This window comes from Lissotriton vulgaris, chromosome 7 (genome assembly GCF_964263255.1).
Source record: "Lissotriton vulgaris chromosome 7, aLisVul1.2, whole genome shotgun sequence".
In the NCBI taxonomy this organism is placed as follows: domain Eukaryota; kingdom Metazoa; phylum Chordata; class Amphibia; order Caudata; family Salamandridae; genus Lissotriton; species Lissotriton vulgaris.
Window position 1 is genome coordinate 948,680,205 of NC_141695.1, and position 20,562 is coordinate 948,700,766.

At 44.7% G+C, this 20,562-nt stretch overlaps 1 protein-coding gene across 2 annotated transcripts in view; it reads left to right on the forward strand.

Moving 5' to 3' along the window:
- The window catches only part of SLU7 (spliceosome associated SLU7), a 313,168-nt gene that overhangs the window by 46,468 nt on the left and 246,138 nt on the right, over positions 1-20,562 (forward strand). For both annotated transcript variants that reach the window (XM_086931394.1, XM_086931393.1), the window contains exons 5-6: positions 4,720-4,884; positions 6,714-6,782. In XM_086931394.1, coding sequence (XP_086787520.1) covers positions 4,720-4,884; positions 6,714-6,782 — 234 coding nt within the window. The remainder of the gene's footprint in view (positions 1-4,719; positions 4,885-6,713; positions 6,783-20,562) is intronic.

A 20,562-nucleotide genomic window follows, 5' to 3' on the forward strand; every position in this document is an offset into this window, starting at 1 on the left:
CACCGCCCACAACCTTGACGCCCAGAGGGAGAGTGGTTAGCAGTGTGGAGGTCTGTGCCAGTGTAGAGGTAAGCATAGAGGGAGGCGAGTATAGGGACATAAGATGGAAGGGGAGCCGGCCAAAGAACCGCACTCCATCATATATGTGCCTTGAGGATCGTGGGTCACCCGGGACAGAACGAAGGGAAAGCTGCGTCTCATGAGGCTGGCCACCCCACAGGAACCCCTGGAAAAACCGGAGTGCCACACTCAGAAAGGGGCAGTAGTTACCCAATAGATAGGTCTCCTGGAGGAAAAGGATGTCAATGTGGAGGTGTTGCGCATAGCGCAGGAGAGCGGTGCGCTTCAGCCTGTCCGGGATACCGTTAACATTCCAGGACAGGACATGGAGGGAAGCCCTGGTCATAGTGTTGTCAGTCATGGCAGGTGGTGTCTTGGGCTAGGCCGCGTCGCCCCGTTGGGCGGTGTGAGTGCAAGCTGAGGCCGATATGTGTGCGGTTCGACTCTCTATGTGGCGTTAATTGTGAAGCCAGGGTAATTATGAAATGCTGAAAGTAATCATACATTGTATTTTGACATCAGGCTTTCTGATACTGAAGAAGAAAGGCAAACAGACACAACTAGTATAATGTATCGTCAACAAACCCAAAGTGATCCTGAATATTTTATGGTGATCGGTCAATGCACGGCATCCAGGGGACTGGACTGCTGCTTGTTGGGCTATTGGAAGGACTTCCGCTTTGCCTGGGAAACACCTGTGCTGGCCTACCTGTGTGCATCCCTTTGGTCTCCCACAGTGATCTTGCGAGGCTTGTTGGCTTCTCAGGGCTGATGGGCAGAAGCGCGTGGTGAGCGCTTTCTTCCTGGTTGTACTGTGCTGGAAGCGCGTGACGAGCGCTGGTGAAAGGGCCCTTGGTGTGTGGAGCAGCAGGAGGTGAGAGATTGTTAAAGAATTGCTCTCTCCCCTCCCCCCTGGCAGCTGGTGAGTGTGTTCACCCCCGGTGACGTGCGGTGCCCTCCACAGTGAAAGTGCGTGGTGAGTGGTAGAGGTTGGAGCACCAGTTTGTGCAATTGTCAAGTGCGGGGGAAGTGCTCCGCTTTTAAAAGAACTGCTGCTGAGCCAGCATTCGTCCATAGGCTGCTGCGGAGTGCACCAAGTCGGTGTGCCCTGGCTGCGAGGAGCCAATGCGATAAAGCCGGCGACCCCCAGTTGCACAGCAACCAGGAAGTACCTGAAGCGGCTGCACCAGTGGGCTTGGCCTTCCGGCACAATGAACAAGGAACATTGAAGCCGTCCTGAGGCCGTACTTCTGGAACATCCTGCAGTGCAACCTGGGAGGGCTGGGAAGCCTTGAAGGGCTCAGACCACGCATGTAGAAACAAGCATTGGCCGTGTATCCGTGAAAGTGACGTGGCCGCGAAAGTGAAAGTGATTGCGCGCTGCGAGCGATGCGCATGACGAGGAAAGCTAGAGGGCGCCTCTGCTCGTTAGCGCGCGCCCGCGAGCATAACCGCAAGCTTGAGGCCAGCAAAAGCATGTGGTAGCCTTTTCTCTCGCAAATTCAAAACCTATTGCATTCCAAATGCTTGCGGTATCGCTGAATCGCCCCCTTCTGTCTCCCATGGCTCCTGAAGATCTCCCCGTTTGCTACGAATTGAACAAACAAGCCGGTGGTCACAACTGTGCATGAGAGACCCTCCTGCAGTAAGAGAAACTCATTAAACAAAATAGTGTTTACTGACTAAAGAAGACGTACCATGTAACAACCGAAGTAAATGGGCCAGTCCCCATGTGGATAGTGGGGGTGGGATCCCATACTTTACACTTTACTACAGCAAACAACACATTACAGTATATATCAAGATTTACTTCAGGAGGAACTGTGTTGGGGTTAACACCAACTACACGTGTATGCTGGAATATATGTTTGAACATTTTTAGTACTTAATATTGTTATTAAATCAAGAGACACGAATGCTGGCACGGCAGTGCATTACAAAGCACATTGCAACGTTCTTTTCATGCCCCGGTTTCTGCCCCTCTCTTGCAGTTGTGCCTCATAGCGCTGTGTCTGTGTTTATCGTTTGCAGTCCCTTTTAATTCAAGTCCTTTGATTAGCTGAAGGCAGTTTTTGAACAGATGACTGGTGCGATGGCCATTCATCCAGTGCTATCCCGGCATGCACTCTGATGCTAACAGCACTTAGCCAAAGTACCTTCACATCGTCTCGGTGAAAGCCTCGCCTCCCCCCACATACGGCTATATCATGTAAACACTTATGCGCCGTGGCCATTGAACCTAGTGATATTACTGCATCAGGTAAACTGATGGTGTCAGCGTCATGTGGCGGCTATTTTGAGACATTCTGGCAATGATATGTGCTCAAAGCAAGAATGGGAATGTGTAGGCAATGAAATATGGCTGCAATAGTTTACATATTTTATAGTTATTCAAAATGCTAGTTATTGAAATGACACTCGCAAGATGAAAAGTACAGTAAATGATGCACTGCTGTGGTACCATCCAACCGTGTGTCAGTTAGTTAGTGCAAAAGGCCGATGACCGCATTTACCGCCGAGAGATTCAAATACCGCCGGCATACCAGCCCTACTTCTGGCACTCTTCCCCAAACTAAGCGTTTTACTCATTTACGTAAGTGCGATGTTGATTTCCTTGAATCATACAATTGAGATCACGTCCTGTCCTGGCAAACCACTCAACTGTACATTTCAGTACTGAATGGATACCTTACTACTGCTGTTTAAAGAACGCAGTTTCATCTCTTCCGGCGTCTGTTGGAGCTGGACATGTAACTCTGAACGCAGCCCCCAACCAGCGCCCATAATCATACATGCAGCACGTGGCGCTTTATGAATGGCGTTAAATAAAGAACAAATTAATCCAGTAAATGCAAAGTCGTTTTGGGTGAAAGCCCTTCATTGGTTCTTCAATGCAGTGTCGCTAGATATTTTCAACGGGTTAACCCTACACGCACAATTTTCTAGAATGAATCACAAGTAAAAACGCTTTGTACAACATCAAGATGATGCCTTTTTGTTGCCTTTCTGTAAGAAAAACATGCCTGCATTAAAAAACAAGCCTGGGAGTTGTGTGCGCGCACACGCTAAAATAAAATAAAAAAAGAAATTAAAAAAAGCAAGCGAGTGGTGCGCGCTATGGCTAAAGTGAAAGCAGGCTGGCGAGTGGTGTGCGCGCACCATGACGAGAGAGGAAAGCCAGGTGGCACCTCTGCTCGTCATTGTGCACGTAACCGCACGCTCTATGCCAGACAAAGCGTGAGGTCGGATTTTTAAAAGTCCACTTACTAAATGTCTCGCCAGAGCAGTGCATGAGCTGCTTCAGGCCAGACCTAAAAAGGAGCAATTTCCTGCACAAGGAGTATAATTTTACTAGGGACTTACAGTGGTTCCAAAGGGTGTTACAATCAGACCATTTTACCTTGCTTCTGGGAAAGAGCTCTGGCATTGGGGTCTGGTTAGCAGGGACCCAGGGCACATCAGTCGAAAATAATCAGTACCAGTGGCAAAAAGTAGGAGTGACCATGATAAAAAGGGGCACTGTCCTCCAAGCCCAGGCTGGGGAGCTCTGGTGCAGATGTGTTCTGTCTGGTGGGTCGGTGAGTTAGAGGCTCTCACAGTTCTTGGGGTACCTGCTGAAGAGTGAAAAGAACCACAGCAGGGCCACTCTTGGCTTGGAGCTGGCCTATCTCAAAGTCCCTTAACCTGCAGGTAAGTTTTAGCGGCGATGGTGTTACGACTGAACACAAACAAGCCGTGGGGCTTGCATCTGTCGGTGCCTGCTGGTGTAGGGGAGTGGCTTCTCCACTCCAAGGGAAATGTTGCTGGGTCAAGGCCAACTGCCAGGGTGACTAACATATATTACCTGCAGTGTGTGTGCCATGTTGTATTTTCAAACACCATGTCACGCAGTCTGCAATGGCAGCCTGCATGTAATTTGTATGGGAGTCCCTTAGGAGGGTATAATACATAATGCAGCCCTTAGGGGACCCTCTTTAGAAGCCATGCCCTAGGGACGTACAGGGCTGTTAAAGTGAGTGCCAAATGTGTTACAATTAGGCCATTTGACCGTGTTTTTATGGGAGGAGACCTGGCACAAGGGCCTAGTCAGCAGGAACCCTTGGCACCTCCAGTTGAAAAACATCAGTACAAGTGGAAATAAAGTGGAGGTGCCAATGACAAAATGGGGCACGTTCCTTCAACTAGGAAAGTACACATTGAACTGTTAAAATGGAAGATTACCTAATTGAAAATTGGTCGGTATTGCACTGTTAAATGAAGATTGAATATGGAAATGAAAGATGCAAGGTCTACATCTATAATTAAGATAACAGGCCTTCTGAAGGCAAATGCCTATGAAAATGTATGTTTTGCTTTACCACTACCTCATTCTATTTTTCTGTTGTTTGAAAATGTCTATAACTAAATATAATGTATAGTATGTCTATATATTAATTTACCTTCTGTTTTAAATCCTGTTTCAATTATTTTTACCAGCACACTTACATCGCAAAGTTCTGTTGTGATGGGGATGTTGATCACCATTTCCTTTGATGCGGCCATGTTCCTCTTTGTGCACTGTAGGTTGGAGACCCCTGAAATATAGGCATACGTTATTTGTTATGTTCGAGTAAAATGAATTTGAATCTGTTTGTAACAATGGTATTTTTGTTCTTTTAGAGACCCAGGAAAGTTGGGGCCAAATTCACTGGAACAAATATCGCACCAGATGAGCACTCTCAGCCACAGCTAATGTTTGACTATGATGGAAAGAGAGATCGCTGGAATGGCTATAACCCTGAGGAACACATGAAGATTGTGGAAGAGTATTCCAAAGTGGACCTGGTTTGTTCATTTTTTGCTTATTCAGGGTAGAGCTGGGATCCTATTTCCATATGAAGATGATAGTTTGTGCCAACAAGTTTTGTTCAGGTTTCTTGTTACCTTCGACTTTTAATTGGATATGATTGACAATGGGTTCATCTGTTGACTGTTGAAATCGTTTTTTGCCGCCTGCACATTATGGGATAGACACATCAGAACAGCTCAGAGATTACAGTAGGAAAATCTGAACCTCTCATATGTCTAGTACTGTAACTCTAAAAAATAAAGAGGCTGATCTCTTTGGGTTTGTTTTGTAAGGGAATAGGGGAAGAGATTTCAATATGCAGGAAAATATTAGTGCCTCTGTGTCTGTGAGACATATGGTGTGAGGGGTGCAGGGGCGATTCCTAATATAAACCTAGGGGTTTTTATCTCCATGCCAGTGAATGCTTTAAATAGTCCATATGCATTGTACATTCTTCAAGATGATTGGAACTGAAAGGATTGCGGGCACAGCAAATACATGTAAAGAATGCTGGGCAAAGTAAGGGGTCGTAGAGCACAACTGAACCAGGGATGTTGTTAGGCCAGGCGGCAGGCAGATTCTCCTACATTGGATCTCTTATATATTCACATGTTTGAATCTTACCCCGTCATCAGGCTGGGAATCCCGCTACATATAAATAGCAGTATACAGTGTAAAATATAGAGGCAAACAGTATATAATGTAAAATGGCCCTATGTCTTTAACAACATAGTATGTTCAGTAACACATCAACCTCATTTGAAGGACCAAAACTTCAGCCAATGAACTGGATGCTAAAGCATTCCCACTCCTCCTCCTCCCCAGATGCCACCATAGCTCAGATTTTCTTCCGTGTGTGAGGGAGTCCTCTGTCAGAGCTCTGCTCTAACCTTGGGTTCGTTCAGATTATGTGGATGTTTTATTAAACATACTATGTTTCAGGCATATGGCCATTTTACAATATATACTGTGTATTCTATATTTCACACTGTGTATTACTATTTTAATGCATCAGAGATTCCCCAGCCTGACGACAGGGAATAATTCAAGCATGTGAATCTATACAAGATACCAATGTTGGAGAGCTGGAGTTACATTTAAGTAAATCATTTCTTACTCGATCACCATGATGTTGCCACATGCATGGCCAATCAGCCACAAACATTTTTGTGATGAGACCAAACATTTCCCACCTTCTGATGTTTAAAATTCAGAGATTGTGTAGAGCGGTCATCTTGGCTCCTCTTTCCATGAAGTGTCCAGTGCTTCAGTAGTTTTATGAATCTTTCATTCAACTCCCTTTCCCACAAATGTATTAGTTGTAGATGTATAACCTATTACACAAATCTGTGCTGCTACCTAGTGTTATAAGTGAGTGATAGAGAATAAGGGCTGCTTGTCTGTTACATTTCCTGTAAACATACTAGATTGACACCCACTCTTGTACTGGAAGTATGATATACTTGCAGTATTTTTTGTGTTAAGTAATTACCTGGGTATAGTTATTTGACTTTTAATTTTTTACCTTATAATGCACTCTTCACAACCTGAAATAGTGTTAGTTTGTATAATTTCTTTAAGGACTTGTACACCCAGTAACCTAAATGAAAGCAATGACTAATCATTGTATATACTAATAGCTCTGGATAAGAAGCTCCTCTTATAAAATATGTTGTATCCTGACCTGGTGAAATTCATCATCTTGCAAGGAAAGTATGACAAGCTAGTTGTGCAACTACATATTATGGATGGAATATGTAGCACCTTTGGCTATGTGTCTGCTTCACGGCATGTGTTTTTCAAATGTTGCTCCTCTCCATTACAGGCCAAGCGTACACTGAAAGCTCAGAAACTACAAGAGGAGTTGGCTTCAGGAAAGCTAGTGGAGCAAGCGGTGAGTAAAACGGACATAAAAGGGAACAAAGTAACACACAGAATAATTTTTTCAGTATTGTCGGTACCTTTCGGTGGTGCAATTATTATATTGTGGGGAAAGGAAAAGGGGCATAGAGTAGTGTCAAGGCAACAAAGGGACTGGTAGTGGGTGAACACAAAGCGGGGACTGCAGTTGTCTAATAATGTCAGCACCATATTCTAAGCAGACATCAGAGGAGTTGTTGGTAATCAGCTGTTTCCCCTTCAGGACCCTGTATTGCTGTACAAGACCAGTTCTAGTAAGTGGGTAAAATGTTAAGTAGGGCTGTCAATCCACCAGATTAAATTCCTATTGGATTATTTATTTTTATGTACAGTGATAAAAAAAATATCTGCAGTTATGAAAGCCATTACTGTTTAACTTTCTCCTTAAATTGTGGGTACACGTTATTGTGTTTGAGCACTTTAGGACTCAATTATGTTTTAGTAATCAAATTTATTTAGCCCTGTGACAGCCACAAGATTGTGATTACTTCTGTTTTTGCAGTTACATAGGTACATCTGTTTGGAACTCTCATCCCTTTTTGATGGTTCCAATGTTTTAAGCATGATGTTTTGTATCATGTTTCTCTTGCAAAAGAGCTTAGAATCAGCCAATTATCTTATGTTGTATGGGGCTCTCTAATAATAGAGACCAAGGCACATCACACAGATGCTTGTCTGTGTCATATGTAGGAGTTGATGGCTTCTGGTCTTATGAGGAGCATTTTTCCCAAGGCAGAATGTATTATTTTCTTTCTCCCCAAAGTCTTCTTTTTGGTCTCTCCCTGAGTGGTTTATTTATCTCGTAACCCAAGCTCAACAATATTAATACATACTTCTTCTTGCTTCATTTATGGACATTTGTGTCACCTTTATTATTCTTGGAAAAATTATACCTTATCATTCTGGCCCTTGATTTTAGGACAGCAGCTTAATTGCTGGCTCCTGTCTCATATTGACGGAGAAGTACATAGAAATACTTTTATTTTTCTCTCCCACAGGTCCTCTGAGGGTGACATTCATTAGTATGCCTTATAATTTCTGTCCTCGTGATTTAATTTTTGGTTAGTTTTTTTGTAGTGACTCCCTTGAACTATTATTCAGTGCATTACCTGTTGTGTTTAAGATACCTTATCTTGGGCAAAAAGCATACCTAAAAGATGAAGTGTGGTTGTCAGTTGACTTGCTCCCCTCTGGCAGCAAGTCTGTCAGGCATCTTAAAAGTGGTTTTGAGGGGTTTAAAGAACTGGTTTTACTAGGGTGGTAGCTGAATGTGTGCTGAACCTTAGGAGTAAGTAGTAAGCCCTGCTTTAAAGGATTCACTGATGTATTTGTTTTTAAATATTACCACTCTACAGTAAGACCCATATTGTAACTGTGGATTTCTGCTTGACTTAATTGATAAGTGCATACTACATGGCCTTCTTAAGCTACATGGCGAGGCTTAGAAAAACTATAGACTGACACTTTGACAAGATCTAGGTAATTAGATAGACAAATAGGCCAGTATTTGGAATTGTGGGGTCATGCAATATTTTGTTCTTTCTGAAGAGGAGTCACCAATAGATCTGTCTCGACCTGTGAATTATTCTCCAGGTGTAGAATGTCTTCAAGAAACTGGGATATTTTACATTACCACCCAACTGCAAATTATGCCATTATATGTCTTGGCTAAGCTGTTCACTCAATTTTCAGTTGGTGAGATAAATGAAATCCAAACTTTAGTTATATGTGTGAGAAAGTGGCTCTATATATACTGGACTATAATGAAGTACAGTGTGTATAGAGTCGACCAACCCCAAAGGTATAACAGAGGTTAAAGTCAGAACTGACCTTACTCTCAAAAGTGGTAGCTTGGTCGAGCAGTAAGGCAGTACCAGAGGGCAGTGCAAAGCATTTGTTGTGCACACTCAGTCAGCAAAGGATTTCACACACTCAAAGACTGAACTCCAGGCCAATTGTTTTTATATCCAAATATATAGTTGTTTTATTTTTAGAACCAACTGGCATAAAAATATACTTTAATAGGTATGAGTACTCTCATGTAATTACTTTGCAAGGAAGCAATAAAGTTTGTGAACACAATAGATACAGGGGTTGCCGAAGGCAACACAGGTCTAGACACACTTTAGCATGGAGCTCAATGGGTTTTTAGCATATAAGTACAGTTGATTACTACACAGATTACTTTAGTAGTTCCACGACTAGATTCTAGATTCAGTCCTGGGGTCTAAACTGAAACCAATTCAGTAAAATCGTTTTAGTTACTGTAGTGAATTTTCATGAATATAAAGCTGTTTTAAAAGTTCACACTTAGAACTTTTCAAGGTAAATATGACAATGTTATCTATCCAATGGGAGACAACTCAGGTTGCAGGTAAAGTACGATCACGTTACTTTTGTAATCCAGTATTGGGCTCCTGGGGCCAGCACTGGGGTCTCAACTTAAAACATGTAGATAATTGCGTTTCAGCATTTCGTAAGATTTTTAAAGAATATGTCACATTTTCAAAAGTAGACAGAAGAAATTTCAGAGAAAAGCAAACAATGGATTCCTATGGATAAAATACAGGTTACTTATAAACCCGGTAAGGATTACTTTAGTGGTTCAGTACTGGGCTACAAGGTACAGTATTGGCTTCTCCCCTGATCACAGGTGAGTACTTCGGAATTCGGGTGATTTTATATGAATATTTTTAGTTTCCAAAACTTCACACTTAGAAGATTTTTCAAGTCAAACCAGTCCATGTTATCCAATGGCAGGTAAGTGAGTTACGGTTTCCAGGTGAGTACTTGGCTGATGAAGTCAGGGTTCTGGGCATAGACTCAGGGGTCCCCCAGTGTCAGGTAAGTACAGTTAGTTCACCCCCAGCGGCACAGGGACGGCCGGGTTCAGAGGTAGTTAGGCCCAATGATATCCAAATGAGGGAAAGGGGGCCTCCGGTTAGTGGCTGCTGGCTAGCAGGCACGCAGCTGTGGGAGCTGAGCTCCTGGTCACCTGCCCAGGGCAAGGGGGGACGTTGGATAGGATAAAGGTGGCACAGCCAGCGGCACTCGGGCAGCTGGTTGCAGGGTGCTTTTGAGGCATTGGGCGCTCAATGTTATCCAATGGGAAAGGTCAAAGGGGAACAAAGACTGCAGGCTCGGGGACGGAGACTCTCCAGGGGCGACCAGCACTTTGAGAGGTAAGTTGGGATCTTGGAGCACAGGTAGGTACCCCAAAGGGAGGCACAGGGGGCTGTAGGGCGCCGGGTGCAGGGGTGTCTTTGGGTGTCGGAAAAGCTTACCCTCAGCTGGTTGTGGTTGGGGTGGCCCCTGGTTCTGAGTCTGCAGGCGTCGTCTGGATTGTTGAGGAGTGTCTTTGGGCACTGGACTTCGGGTCCCAGTCGCCAGGGGGGACATTTTCGTGGTCTCGGTTCGGTTGGGCCCGGCCCGGGCTCGGCGGGTGCAGAGTCGGCTGGTCCGGAGCTTCCTGGTTGGCACCAGGTGGGTTGTTGCAGCAGAGCCTCTGCTGATGGGAGTCCCAGTCTTTAGGAGAGTCAAGGCAGGCAGGTATTCTGGGTGTCCCAGGGTTGCTGTCCACAGGAGTCGCCGGGATTAGGCAGGAGCAGGTTCCAAGATCAACAGTCCGGTAGGGCTGGGGTCAAGTCTGTCGTCCTGTGGTTAGCAGCTGCACGGCGGGTCTCCTTCTTGATCTTCTTTCTACTTTTCTTCTCGGGATCTAAGGAAGGAAGGTTCAGGGAGCCCCTAAATACTGAATTTAGGGGCGTTACAGGTAGGGCAAGGACAGGGACGAATGCAGGAGCCTAGCTGGGATTGGGCAGAGCTCCCCAATTTCAAGATGGCCGGAGCCCGGGGTTGTGCTTAACCTCATCTCCCCCACCTGAGGGTTGGGGTTGGCACAGGCTGGAACCCCCCTCACCCCCCCTTCCTGACATAGTTTTTTAGGTCTCGCTGAAGCAATGCGTTAGCATTGTTCGGCGAGATTCTAGTAAACGGTCCGAAAAGTCTACCCAAGCTGCGGATTAGACACAGTTCATGTGAGTAAGGTGCGTGCACAACGCCAGCAACATCACCCACCACCATTTGTCTGTGCCTCTGCATCAGACTTCAAAGTCTGCCGCCCCCCCCCCCCCCCCAATCAGACTTCAAAGGCAGCGGCTACCCCGCCCCCTGCTTCAGACTTTAAAGGAGTGCGCTCCCCCGCCCCTGCAATGCCGAGAGCTTGTTTATAGAGAGCGGCTCAGTTTTCTTGTAACAAATCCACCCCTCTAGTTTTATTTCTTACACATTAAATTCCGAGCCCGATTTTTCCACGTTTTGCTTTCTTTTATTTTGTTTTATTTTAGGAGATCGTGGTAACACTTTTGATTAGTGATTTTAAGTGACTGCAGTCTTGTGGGGTTGCCTAGAGAAAGCACACACTTTTCTTTCCTAAACCATTGCCCATTTTTCACGGAGCAGTCCTGCTTTGCTCAAGTAACCTGCAAGCATTTTGTAGGCAAGTGCATTAATTGTGAGTGTTCTGCATCCATGCTCTAGAGCTCGTGAGCATTTAGTAGGGAATGCTTATCTTGCTTAGCTTTTCCTCTTAAGTGACTCCATCCAAATAACACTTGGGTAAAAAAAAAAATGTAAGTTTGCAATAGTGCAGATTTTCAGACGGAAACTATCGTTGTAAAAACGACAGGAAGGACTCTTAGTTCTTTGCAAGGACTGTGGTTACTTCACAGGAACAGAAATACATGGCCTTGCACACCACTACTTGTGATCCTGTGTCTAGTACCTGGGATACAGAAGCACTAATGGTCATTTGATACCACAACACTTAGCAATGTCCATAGAGTCAAGTCAATGGAATCAACTCAATCCATTCACACAACAACTTTCATTCTCATCACTCAAGACATTTGTATCATTACATTTTCTTGGAAAAAAAACCAATAGCATATCTTCTCACAATAATTTCCTTAGAATACAAACTATCACACACCTATACTCACCCTCACCCTCACACTCCCCCACCCTCACACACCCACCCCCCACAACCCCACATCCCCTCACCCTCCCTGACATCCCCTCACCCCCCTCACATCCCCTCACCCTCACACACCCCGTCACCCTCTCACACTCACTTACCCTCTCACCCACCCTCTCACCCTCACACACCCTCTCGCCCTCACACACCCTCTCACCCTCACAACCCCACCCTCACACCCCCCCACCCTCACACACCTTCACCCTCACACACCCTCACCCTCCCTCACACACCCTCTCACACTCACCCTCTCACCCTCACACACCCTCTCAACCCCTCTCACCCTCACACACCCTCTCATCCTCACACACCCTCTCATCCTCACACACCCTCTCACCCCCTCACCCTCACACCCCCTCACACTCACCCCCCCTCACCCCCTCACCCTCACACCCCATCACCCTCACACACCCCCACCCTCACACACCTCCACCCTCACACCCCCTCACCCTCACACCCCCTCACTCTCACACCCCTTCACCCACTCTCTCATCCTTATTCATCCTCTCACCCTCACACACCCTCTCACCCTCACAGACCCTCTCACCCTCACAGACCCTCTCACCCCCTCTCACCCTCACACCCCCTCACCCTCACACCCACTCAACCTCACCCTCACACCCCCTCACTCTCAGACCCCCTCACTCTCAGACCCCCTCACCCTCACACCCCCTCACCCTCACACCCCCTCACCCTCACACCCCCTCACCCTCACACCCCCTCACCCCCCCCTCACCCTTACCCCCCTTCACCCCATCACCCTCAACCCTGTCACCCTCGCCCACCCTCTCACACACCTTCTCACCCTCACACACCTTCTCACCCTCACACACCTTCTCACCCTCAAACACCTTCTCACCCTCACACCCCCTCTCACCCCCTCACCCACCCTCACACACCCCCTCACCCTCACTCCCCTCACCCTCACCCCTTCACACCCCCTCACCCTCACACCCCCTCACCCTCACACCCCCTCACCCCCTCACCCTCACACCCCCTAACCAGCATAGCATAACAAAACATAGCATAGCATAACAAAACACAGTATAACATAGCATAACAAAACAGCATAACAAAACACAACAAAGCATAGCATAGCATAACAAAACGCAACAAAACATAGCAAAGCATAACCAAACATAGCATAACAAAACAAAGCATAGCAAAACAAAACATACCATAGTATAACAAAACATAGCATAGTATAACTAAACACAACAAAACATAGCAGAACAAAACATAGCATAACATAACAAAACATAGCATAACATAACATAAAACAAAGCATAGCATGACAAAACATAGCATAACATAACAAAGCATAACATAACATAACAAAACAAAGCATAGCATGACAAAACATAGCATAACAAAACATAGCATAACATAACATAGCATAATTGTAATTGTAATGTAATTGTAAAAATATTTGTTAAGCACGGTTGCTGCCCATAGGTGTCCAAGCGCTGAGGTGAAGCAGAGAAGTGACGGGAAGAAGAGCTAAGGTACACAGGATTTGGCAAACAGCAGTGTCTTTAGGTTTTTACGGAATAAGAGAAGGTCTGGGTTGGACACAGCATAACAAAACACAACAAAGCATAGCATAGCATAACAAAACGCAACAAAACATAGCAAAGCATAACCAAATATAGCATAACAAAACAAAGCATAGCAAAACAAAACATACCATAGTATAACAAAACATAGCATAGTATAACTAAACACAACAAAACATAGCAGAACAAAACATAGCATAACATAACAAAACAAAGCATAGCATGACAAAACATAACATAACAAAACAGAGCAAAACACAACAAAACAAAACATAGCATAACAAAACAAAGCATAGGAAAACATCGCATAGCATAACAAAACACAACAAAATATAGCATAGCATAACAAAATACAACATAGCATAGCATAACAAAGCAAAGCTTAGCATAGCATAGCATAACAAAACATAGCATAACAAAACATAGCATAATAAAGCATAGCATAACAAAACATAGCATAACAAAACATAGCATAGCAAAACAAAGCATAGCATATTAAAACACAAGTCATAGCATAGCATAACAAAACATAGCATAGCATAACAAAGCATAGCATAGCAAAACACAACAAAACATAGCATAGCATAACAAAGCACAACAAAACATAGCATACATAGCAAAACATAGCATAGCATAACAAAACATAGAATAGCATAACAAAGCAAAGCATAGCAAAACACAACAAAACATAGCATAGCATAACAAAACACAACATAGCATAGCATATCATAACAAAACAAAGCATAGGATAGCAAAGCAAAGCATAGCAAAACACAAAAAAACATAGCATAGCAAAACACAACAAAACATAGCATAGCATAACAAAACAGAGCATAGGAAAGCAAAACTAAACATAGCGTAGGAAAACAAAACATAGCATGACATAACAAAACATAGCATAACATAACAAAACACAACAACACATAAGAAAACATAGCAAAACACAACAAAACATAGCATAGCTTAACAAAACACTACAAAACATAGCATAGTAAAACAAAACATATAATAGCATAACATACCAAACACAACAAAACTTAGCTAGGCATAACAAAACATAGCATAGCAAAACAAAGCGTAGCATCATAAAACACAACAAAACATAGCATAACATAGCATAGCATAACAAAACATAGCATAGCATAACAAAACATAGCATAGCATAACAAATCACAGCATAGGATAGCAAAACATAGCATAGCATAACATAACAAAACATAGGATAGCAAAACAAAACATAGCATAGCATACAGCATCACTCGGCACCACCACAGCATCACTCAGGGGCACCAGAACATCACTATGCGCTACCACAGCATCACTGAACGCCACAGCATCACTCGTTTGTCATCACAACATCACTCAGCGTCACCACAGCATCAATATGCGCAACCATTCAACAATAACTGGTTCAAATATGTTCTCTCAATGTTTTAAGCTTTATTACAAATGTAACCAAAATATGTTAATATTTCACTTCTGTTCTTTGATTTTCGTCACAATAAAATACACTGAATATAATCTTCACAAAAGTTATTTACAAAAGTTTAAGCTATTGCCATTATAAATTACAATAACTTTTAGTTAAGTATTAACTAATAAAACAAATTAAAAGCCATTGTTATTTGTAATATCAATAAATGTAAGTCACGTAAATACAACACATATTGCATTAAAATGCTATAGGTGTCACATTTGCGAAGTTATAACTATTGGTATTGCTAATGGCAAAGCTATTAATTTCGCTATTTTCAAAAACAAAACATAAATAAAAAAATTGTCATTTACAATTCCAATAGCTCAAACCTTCCTAATGCGAGACCTATTGCTTTGCAAATGCTTGTCCTGCCAGTCTTCCCGCCAGAGTGGGGGTCAGGAATGGTGGGGGCTGGTAGCTGGGTACAGCAAATGGTCTGGGGAAGCTCACAGAGGCGGCATGCCTTTGAAGCTTCCCCCTGCCCATCCTGGGGAGGAGACCTAGCACCTCACCCAGGATGTGCATTGTTGCAGGCCCAGGAGAGCTGGGGCTCTCCTACCCAGGGATCCAGCAACATGTCTGCTTTGTGGCAGCCTCTGCAGCCACTCAGTCCAGACGTGGATTGTAGGTTAGGTTTTCAGGGGGTATCTCTAAGATGCCCTCTGGTGCATTTTACATTAAATTCCACACTGGCATCAGTGCGGGTTTAATGTGCTGAGAAGTTTGGTACCAAACTTGTCAGTCTTCAGTGTAGCCATTATGGTGCTGTGGAGTTTGTAATGACAACCTCCCAGCACCATGTACTCTTAATGGCATCACTGCACTTACAGTGCCCAGGAATGGCCATGGGTACTGTACGGGCACAGGGCTCATGCACCTGTGCCCACACCTCTGGCATAGGGCACCCAGCTAGAGGGGTGACTGAAGTATGGCAGGGCAGTGGGTTCTGTGGGCATGGCACACAGAGATGTGTGCCATGTCGACTCTTTGTTTGGTTCTGTACTCAGACACTCAGCCTGCAAAGGCAGTGTGTGGGTGTCAGGGTACAGGGCACGTGAGGGTGGCACAATAAGTGCTGCAGCCCTCATGGGCCTTTTCTGGTCACCATGCCCTGGGTACCTAGGGTACCATTTACTAGTGGCTGACAGGTGGCCAGAGATGCCAATTAGGTTTTAGTTTCAAAACAGTTTTAGGGAAGGAACACAGGCCCTGGGTACCTGGTTGGCAGGAACCCAGGGGCCACTCAGTCAAAGCACATCAGCAGTTCAGAAAAAAGTGGAGGCATTTTCTCACACAACCCCCCCCCCCCCCCCTATCCTCCCCCCGCCACAAAAAAAAACAAAAGGTGATGAGACTAAACTTGCCCCAGGGAGTCTTAATTGTCAAAGTGGAAGAACCTGGAAAGTCCATCTGCATTGGCATGGGTAGTCCCTGGTCGGTGTTCCACTTCAAAGTCCATTCCCTGTAGGGAGATGGACCATCTCAATAGTTTGGGATGTTCCTCTTTCATCTGCATTAGCCATCTGAGAGGTCTGTGATCAGTTTGAACCAACCAGGAAGTGAGTTCCAAACAGGTAGGGCCTCAACGTCTTCAGGGACCAACCCACAGCAAAGGCCTCCCTCTCAATGGCACTCCAACGCTGCTCTCTGGGGAGTAGCCTCCTGCTTATAAAAGCAACAGGTTGGTCTTGGCCTTCCTCATTGATCTGGGAGAGGACCACTCCTATCCCTAGCTCTGAGGCATCAGTCTGCACTATGAACTGCTTGGAGTAGTCTGGTGCTTTTAGAGTGGGTGCTGAGCACATTGCCTCTTTCAGGGTGTCAAAAGCCTTTTGGCAGCTAACAGTCCAGTTCACTTTCTTGGGCATTTTATTGGATGTGAGTTCTGTGAGGGGAGTCACAATGGACCCGTATCCCTTCACAAACTTCCTGTAGTATCCCGTCAAACCAAGGAATGCCCTGACTTGGGTCTGGGTGGTTGGAGCTGCCCAGTCCAGGATGCTCTGGATCTTAGGCTGTAAGGGTTGGACCTGGCCTCCACCAACAAGGTGGCCCAAGTACACCACAGTGCCCTGCCCTATCTGACATTTGGATGCTTTGATAGTCCTGCAGAGTGCAGGGCTTGTAGGACCTTCCCAAGGTGGATCAGGTGATCCTGCCAGGTGGAGCTGAAGACAGCAATATCATCAAGATATGCTGCACTAAAGGCCTCCAATCCAGTCAGGACTTGGTTCACCAACCTCTGGAAGGTGGCAGAGGCATTCTGTAACCCAAAAGGCATCACAGTAAACTGGTAGTGCCCATCAGGGGTGGAGAATGCTGTCTTTTCATTGGCTCCTGGGGCCATGCCAATCTGCCAGTACCCTGCAGTTAAGTCAAAGGTACTTAGGAATTTGGCTGCCCCTAGCTTGTCTATCAACTCATCTGCTCTTGGAATGGGGTCAGCATCTGACTTGGTGACAGAGTCAAGCCCTCTATAGTCCTCACAGAACCTCATCTCTGTTTCCACCCTGTTGATGAGGTTTTGAGACCAGCAGCCCTAGGCTAGCCCAGGGGCTCTCAGAGGGTTCAATCACCCCTAGCTCCAGCATCTTGCTCACTTCAGCTTTGACGCTTACCTTGACTTGGTCTGATTGTTGATAGATTTTGCTTTTGACAGGGTTACTGTCACCAGTGTCCACATCATGGGTAAACCAGCTGGTCAGACCTGGGGTCAAGGAAAAGAGACTGACAAACTGTTGCAAGGCTTGCCTGCAGTCAGTCTGCTGTTGGGGAGTGAGGGTGCCTGAAAAGACTACTCCATCCACTGACCCTTCTTTTGGGCTGGAGGAGAGGAGATCAGGGAGAGGTTCACTCACTGCTTCCTGTTCCTCATTTATTTATTTATTTATTTATTTATTCAAAGTTTTATATAGCGCGAACAAGATCTTAACAGATATCAGAGCGCTTCACAGGGGGGGGGGAGTGGGCAAACAGGAGGGAGAGTAGACTTAATAATTGGGTACAGTATAGTGAACGGTAGCATAATAGGATAACAGTCATGTGCTAATAAGATACAGGTAAACACTCAGACAGTAAAATAAGGCGGTGCCGAGTCTTTGATCTAACTAAAATAGAGATCATGAAATAGCAGAGAACACTCAAATAGACAAAAATATAAGACGGTGCTGAGTCTGAGCTAGCTACAATACAGTTCTAGAGATAACAATAAACATTCAAATAGACATTATGATAGGGCGGTGCAAAGACTCTGATCCAGCTGCCATAGAGATCAGTGGATACCAGTAAACCCTCAAAAGACAATACTATAGGACGGTGCATAGTCTTTGATCCAACTGCAAAAGAGGTCAGTAGGTCATGAACATAAAGTTATTGGAACATTAAGTATCCAATGTTACAAGATCGGTGCAAAGTCTCTGAGCAGCAACAGTAAGGATCAGGTAAACTTGGCCATAAGGATGGCTTTCACTTCTTTCTTGAAGAGTACAGTGGAGGAGATAATCCTCGTTTCAGGAGGGAGTGCATTCCAGATCCTGGGTGCCATTCCTGAGAAGGAGCGTTAGTAGGTTTTTTCCTTACGGAATCTGCGAGGTTTCAGGAGCAGACTTTTTGTACTTCTATTGGACCTTCAACCTCCTGATATAGTCAACTTTTGAGTGAGGTAGGTGGGAGCCTTGTGGTGTATGGCTGAGTGTGTCATAACTGCAATTTTCAATTGTATTCTGGCTTCGAGGGGAAGCCATTTCAGGGATTTCAGGTCAGAGGTTATATGAGAGTAGAAAGGAAGAGACAGTAGTGGTGTATCCAAAAGGAAAAGACCGCACATTCACTGGTGACAATTAGGTATTTGATAAGTACTGGAAATATAATAAATCTTCAGTTGCGAAGACGGAGTGCTCTACAGACCACTATCCCCCACTACCAAGAGAGATTAAATGACAATCATAGATTGACAGATACAAATGAAGCAAGAGGGTCAAATCTGGCACATTCCTAATAAACAAGTGTCTACAGGGACAAAATGGATCTCCTGGTTGTTTCTCAATAAACAAAGATTTTCCAATATCAGTAGTGGTTGGACATCACAAACAAACAAGAAAGTTCAGATTCTTATGTTCTTTATTCAAAATCCATGGGAGTAAGCTTGACAAAAAACAGCCGACACGTGTTTCGTCAGTACTAAAGGTAAGTACTAAAGACTTTTTCAAGGCTAGGCAAGACGTGAAATAACGTTGTATGTCACAAAAGGGCTTGTCCAGGCATATAGATTTAAAATGTGGAACCATATACAAAAGAAAGTCCGGAAAGGTAAAGAAAATGTCCGGATGTTGAAGGATGTGGAATCAAAGCATCCTGGTCTGGTTTATAATAAAAACACCAGGGGCGATCTGCAAGTACCAAGCGCAGGGCTCTCCCCGACGAATGAAGTAGCCAGATGTGCTCAATCAGGACAAAGCTTTATATAAATGTCCAAGTGGTGAGTAGCAAAGTTATTGGGGGTGCAGTCCAGTGCTCACTGTGCTCACTCATAGGTATGTGAGCTTATGTGACGAGCGTCCCTAGAAGACGGGTCCAATATACTGCAGCCAAGCCCCACTGCAGCGAAAGACGTGATGAATCGAGTCCGTATAGTAGCGGAATCAAAGACATACGACGTTATTTCACGTCCTGCCTAGCCTTGAAAAAGTCTTTAGTACTTACTTTTAGTACTGACGAAACACATGTCGGCTGTTTTTTGTCAAGCTTACTCCCATGGATTTTGAATAAAGAACATAAGAATCTGAACTTTCTTGTTTGTTTGTGATGTCCAACCACTACTGATATTGGAAAATCTTTGTTTATTGAGAAACAACCAGGAGATCCATTTTGTCCCTGTAGACACTTGTTTATTAGGAATGTGCCAGATTTGACCCTCTTGCTTCATTCGGTTATATGAGAGTGTTTCCTTGAGCCCGTAATGAGTCTCGCGGCAGCATTTAGGGAGGCTCTTAGGGGTGCTGTTGTTGCTTGAGGGAGACCGCTGAGGGCCACAATTCCATAGTCTATGCGGGGGATGACTAGTGCTTGTACAGCAGTTTGGAAGTCCTTGGTTGGGAGGAAGGGTTTGAGTTTCCTCAAAGTGTTGATTTGAAAGTTAGCTCCTTTCGTTGCTTTGCTAATGTGCTGTTGCATATTGAGCTTTGCGTCAAGTGTGATGCCTAAGGATTTCGCAGAGTCCACGACGGTGGGTTGGACATTGAATGCTGTTAGGTGATTGAGCCATATTTGGGTGGTGGTAATTTTAGCAGGGGGTGATATCAGGAGGAACTCAGTTTTCAACGCATTTAGTTTGAGGTGATTGTCGGCCAACCAAGATTGGGTGTTCCTAAGTGTGCAGTTCAGAAGTTTGATATCTTCCGGGGATTGTACCTTTAGGTAAAGTTGAGTGTTATCGCCATACATGTGGAAGTGTACATTGGATGCCTGGAGCATGGTAGCGAGTGGTTCCATGATGAGGTTGAACAGCGTGGGTGAGAGGGAAGATCCTTGTGGGACGCCTAAATCTACTGGCACTGGAGAGGACAGCACGTTGTTGATCTTGAACTTCTGGGATCGGTTGTGTAGGAAGGAAGTGAACCATTTGAGTACAGTCCCGGATAAGCCCATTCTGGTATTCAGGAGCTCTAATAGGTTCTCATGTTTGACC